General features: G+C 33.0%; 1 protein-coding gene across 3 annotated transcripts in view; it reads right to left on the bottom strand.

Annotated features, from left to right (window-relative positions):
* The window catches only part of LOC115998368 (potassium transporter 4-like), an 8,410-nt gene extending 6,230 nt beyond the window's left edge, over window positions 1-2,180 (bottom strand). For all 3 annotated transcript variants that reach the window (XM_031237929.1, XM_031237928.1, XM_031237930.1), the window contains exons 1-2: window positions 2,026-2,180; window positions 1,604-1,817 (exon numbers count right to left, since the gene is read on the bottom strand). In XM_031237929.1, coding sequence (XP_031093789.1) covers window positions 1,604-1,714 — 111 coding nt within the window. In that variant the 5' untranslated portion in view covers window positions 1,715-1,817; window positions 2,026-2,180. The remainder of the gene's footprint in view (window positions 1-1,603; window positions 1,818-2,025) is intronic.
* Between the last annotated feature and the right edge of the window lie 2,626 nt (window positions 2,181-4,806).

A 4,806-nucleotide genomic window follows, 5' to 3' on the forward strand; every position in this document is an offset into this window, starting at 1 on the left:
AAAAAAAAAAAAAAAAAAAAAAAAAAAAAGCAGAGGGCACAGAACAGACCAAGATAATAACTGGAAAACAAAATAAGGAACCCAGGAACCTGATCACACAAGAAGGCATTAAGAATAGTAGTTTGGAAAAGAAAAGATCAAAGACCAGCTCAAGATCCTAAAGAAGCCTCTGGAGTACTTGTGTCCAAAATCTCACACAAAAGCCCAGTGGAAGATATTACTAAGGATATAGACTCAAAGAAAAAGTAAAGAGATTGGTTCTAGATGCTAGTGAAGCCTCCTGCCTCCTAATAAATCTGCACCAACCGTTCTAGCATCAGCAGAGCCGGCCAGTCCCCCAGCTCAGAAGAAAGAAAAGATCTTTGAACAATTCTGAGTAATAACACCATTTGAAGGAGAACTACCAGAAAATAAAAGTTTACTACTTTTTGAAAGATAAAAAAAAAAAAAAAAAAAAAAAAAAAAAAAAAAAAAGCAGAGGGCACAGAACAGACCAAGATAATAACTGGAAAACAAAATAAGGAACCCAGGAACCTGATCACACAAGAAGGCATTAAGAATAGTAGTTTGGAAAAGAAAAGATCAAAGACCAGCTCAAGATCCTAAAGAAGCCTCTGGAGTACTTGTGTCCAAAATCTCACACAAAAGCCCAGTGGAAGATATTACTAAGGATATAGACTCAAAAGAAAAAGTAAAGAGATTGGTTCTAGATGCTAGTGAAGCCTCCTGCCTCCTAATAAATCTGCACTTTTTTTATATAGCATGAATAACTTATGCTCAGGGTTCTAACTTCTAAGTGACTCCTACCCCCATACAACAGTCCATACATGCCCACACCAAAAAATATTATCCAGTACACCTAGGGGGGAAGAAGAGGAAAAATTAATTGTGATTATTGAGTAAAAACTCTTGGGGAATGAAAAGATGCAGAGAATTTGACACGGTCATAACTGCAAAGCGCACCAAAATTTGATTGGGAATAAGATTTAGTTGATTAAGTCAAGAGTTCTTGCATCATGCATGCATATAAACCTTTACTAAACTTACTATTAGAACCAAGTTTGTACCAACCTTTTCAAGTATGGTTACGACTGATATCAGCAAGTCCTAGTAACACCAAATAGTAATCAAGGCAGGCATAGAAATGATGACAAAATGTCAGGTATCTTTATAGGGTGACAATAGAATGTGAGATGTGTTTATAGGGTGATGACAGTGTGGAGTCACATAACCGAATCTATTAAGTTATACATTATAAGAATTTTTTGACAGGCAGTCATCAGCATGCACAAATGCAAGTCACCCCCAATAACATGCTAACCTTAGTAAAAAGTTAAAGGTATTCTAACTCCATGCATTTAGTCATTACAAAATCATACATCATGATGAATAGCATGTCTTGATAACCAGCTTTGCATTTAGGTTTTAAAACATCAGTCTCACATACTAATCTAACATGTTTAAAAGCCAAAGTCCTCAATTAACTTGGAAAGAAGTATCACATTGCCCATCTGACCTTTCTATAGTTTACAAACTTGTGCACAACAGAAATCAATCACTAACTCATGAAACACTGAATATAGTGCATAAGAAATCAGTCTACCTTTGATATATGATTCTTTTTTACATGGGTCGATTCCTCACCCTCACTTGCTGCAAGTGGTGGTGGCTGTTTCGCACCATCTTCCTCATTTTCAATGTCAACTCGATGCATTTAGGTAAGTGAGACACAATTTTGATTTTTAATCTTTTGCAGAGTTGAGAAGAGCAAAAGTTGTGAAAAATTGTGCAATGTGGCAAAAATTTAGCAGCCACAGCTGAAAGAAAGAATGAAGAGTTAAGAGAGTAGCATCAGTAAAACAAATCAAATTTAAGGAAAACAGAAGACGACGCAGGGCAAGAAAAACCAGCAATTTAAACGAATGAAAGCCTCATTTCACGATCAAATTCAATTGTTTGAAACAAAAGGAACCGAATCTCAGATCATTGAGTTAAGGCAGATTAAACGGGGAAAAAGAAACGAACTCTCAGACAGGGAACCCGTGGCAATGATACGTTTGCTTTTATGGGCGGAGCATGTGATTGTGATTGTGATGGCGATGGCAGTAATCTTTGTAGTATATGTATCTCATATCTCATAATCAGCTTCGTCAACATCTACGTACGATCTGGTGTGGCCATTGTGCCATATATTTGATTTGATTTGATTTGATAATCATATTTCCCTTTAAAAGCCATCCAATTTTTCATTATTATTTTATAAATCGCACAGAAATGTTGAGTAAATATAAATTCTGGAATTTTAACTTGAAAAATATTATAAGTAGGATTCACCAAATTAAAATTACACCTTTAATCATTAAATGTCCAATATTTTTTCCTTTTTTTATTTACTCTCGTGCTATCATTAGCTGGTATTATACGAGACGTCTTATGAATCTTGATCAGTAAAATGAATATCATAAATAAGTTTGAATCGGATCTCAAAATACGAGCCTCACAAAATGTATCACTTTTCAACTAAAAGATAAAATACTTTTGAAATAGAATTATTATTTTTCAATTGAAAATTGAATACTTGTCAAAAAAAATCACGTAACATTTTTAAAAGATACCAAAAAGACTTTTTTTTTTGTCAAAAAAGTAATAATTGTGATTTGTGAAACAATAATTATTACTTTTCAATTGAAAAATAAGTACCTATCAAGATATAAGACAATGAGATGGACATCTTACTAGCAAACACAAGTTGAAATAACAAGCCTATGAGGCTTATTGATGCTCACACTTTACTATTCGTGGCGGTATGCGTGTTAAAACACTAGGGCAGTAGGATTACGACTCAGTTCCATGTTGTTCTCATCAAGTTGTGTGTATCTCCCTATTGCATCTTGCCGTTGTTGTAACGTACTGAAGATTAATGAGTTAATTTTGATTAGTTTAGGAATTAATATTAATTATTTCAATTCATATGAGAATTAACATTTTAATTAACATCATATTTATTCCAATTAACTAATATTTTATACGCGTGATGCGCAAAAATATATGCTCAATATTAATAATTAATGTTAAAATCTTAGTTAAATTAAAATATTTTTTAAAATAATAGTGTGTGTCTATATATATATATATAATTATAATTATAGAACTCATATTAATATTCTTGAAGTAAGAATTAAAGAAATGATAAATTACTAAATATAATTATGGTAGTATTTAATTAAAATCTAAATGAATTAAAACTTACCTAGGGAATATCCCTCGGGGCTATACATACAGTCGGCTACCCCATTAAGGTCAGCCAAACATCTCCACTCGGTCGTTCAGTCTTGTGCCTTTTCCCACTCTTACCGACTTGACAGGGCTTCCCGACCATATTTAGTGATGACCTCCCCAGAACCCTTAATTGCTGTAATACTATATTACTTTGCCGAACATCAGCTTGGTCCGACCTCAATGTCTTTGTGATGCATGCATCTCTCCCTGGAGAATAGAAGAATCTCACGCCACGTGTACGGTCATCGCACGGAATAAAATACCTTGGTGCATGTCTTCTACGTGCCCAGCATGCCAAGCGCACAGAACATGTTCCCCACCTACCCTATAAATACCCACATTTAATGTGAGGAAAGGACTTTTGGACTCATGCTCTTGATCCACTTACATACTACCCGACGTTTCCGCTTCTAAAGAACACTCCTCGATTACACGAGCAATTCGTATACCTTCAGAATTCCTGGTTGTACACCATACGGTACCTAGGTCCGTATTTACACCATCATTACCATTGAAGATTGTAAGAAAAAAATATTGTGTATGCATGTGCATGGTAATAATAATGTGAAAAGATAACAGAAGTTATAACGGTATAGATATTTTTGTTCAAAAAAATTATGCAGTACAACTTTTATACCATAAGGTTAAAAAAAATAACAGAAAAAGGTGCATAAATCAGAGATATAACCTCAATTGAAAGTTATTATGTTTTCAAATTTGTAAATTAGGAGAGTTATAAATTTGAATTCTAATTCCAAGTTTAAATGTCATATTGAATACTAATGAATTCCAAATTCTTTATAAATATTTTGTGTTGGATATAATGTTTTTATGTATGAAAAAACACCTGAAAATTATATATATTTTTCTCTCCTTACATACTATAAGGTAAGATGTTCTATTTATATGTGCAAAGATCACTAACATCCAGATAAAAATAGAAGAACATGTGTATGGCCAAGATGAAACAAACTAGAGTCATACATTTGTAGAGCATCTCTAGATGCTCTACACTATAAGTCTATAAACAGACACCCTTATTTCCTCTTAAAATATCATCCATTGGTCCTTACAATATATTATATATATTGGTTTAGTGATCCATGGTATTGACTTACCACAGAAACACAATCTAATTGTTCTTTATTTATTCTTTGTGTCGTTATTTCAGATATTATACATATTTTATTGGGTCTAATACCTTGAATAACAATATTACTATTTGTCTATCCTACTCTATATTTTTATTTGGAATAAGGCTCAAATTGGCCCTGAACGTAACCTGAAAGTGTAATTAGGTCATTGAACAAAAAAAAAAGTGCAATTAGGCCACTGAATACTCCAAATGTATGCAATTTCACCTGATAGCAGGTTACCAAGTATTTTTTTCAGGTTACTTGCTTACGTGGACGGTGAGTTGGCATTTTAAAATAATTTTTAATAATAAAATATTAAAATAAAAATTAAAATAATTTAAAATATTAAAAATAATTTTAAAAAAACACACTTGCGACCCCCCCCCCCCCC

This window comes from Ipomoea triloba, chromosome 12 (genome assembly GCF_003576645.1).
Source record: "Ipomoea triloba cultivar NCNSP0323 chromosome 12, ASM357664v1".
Taxonomy (NCBI): domain Eukaryota; kingdom Viridiplantae; phylum Streptophyta; class Magnoliopsida; order Solanales; family Convolvulaceae; genus Ipomoea; species Ipomoea triloba.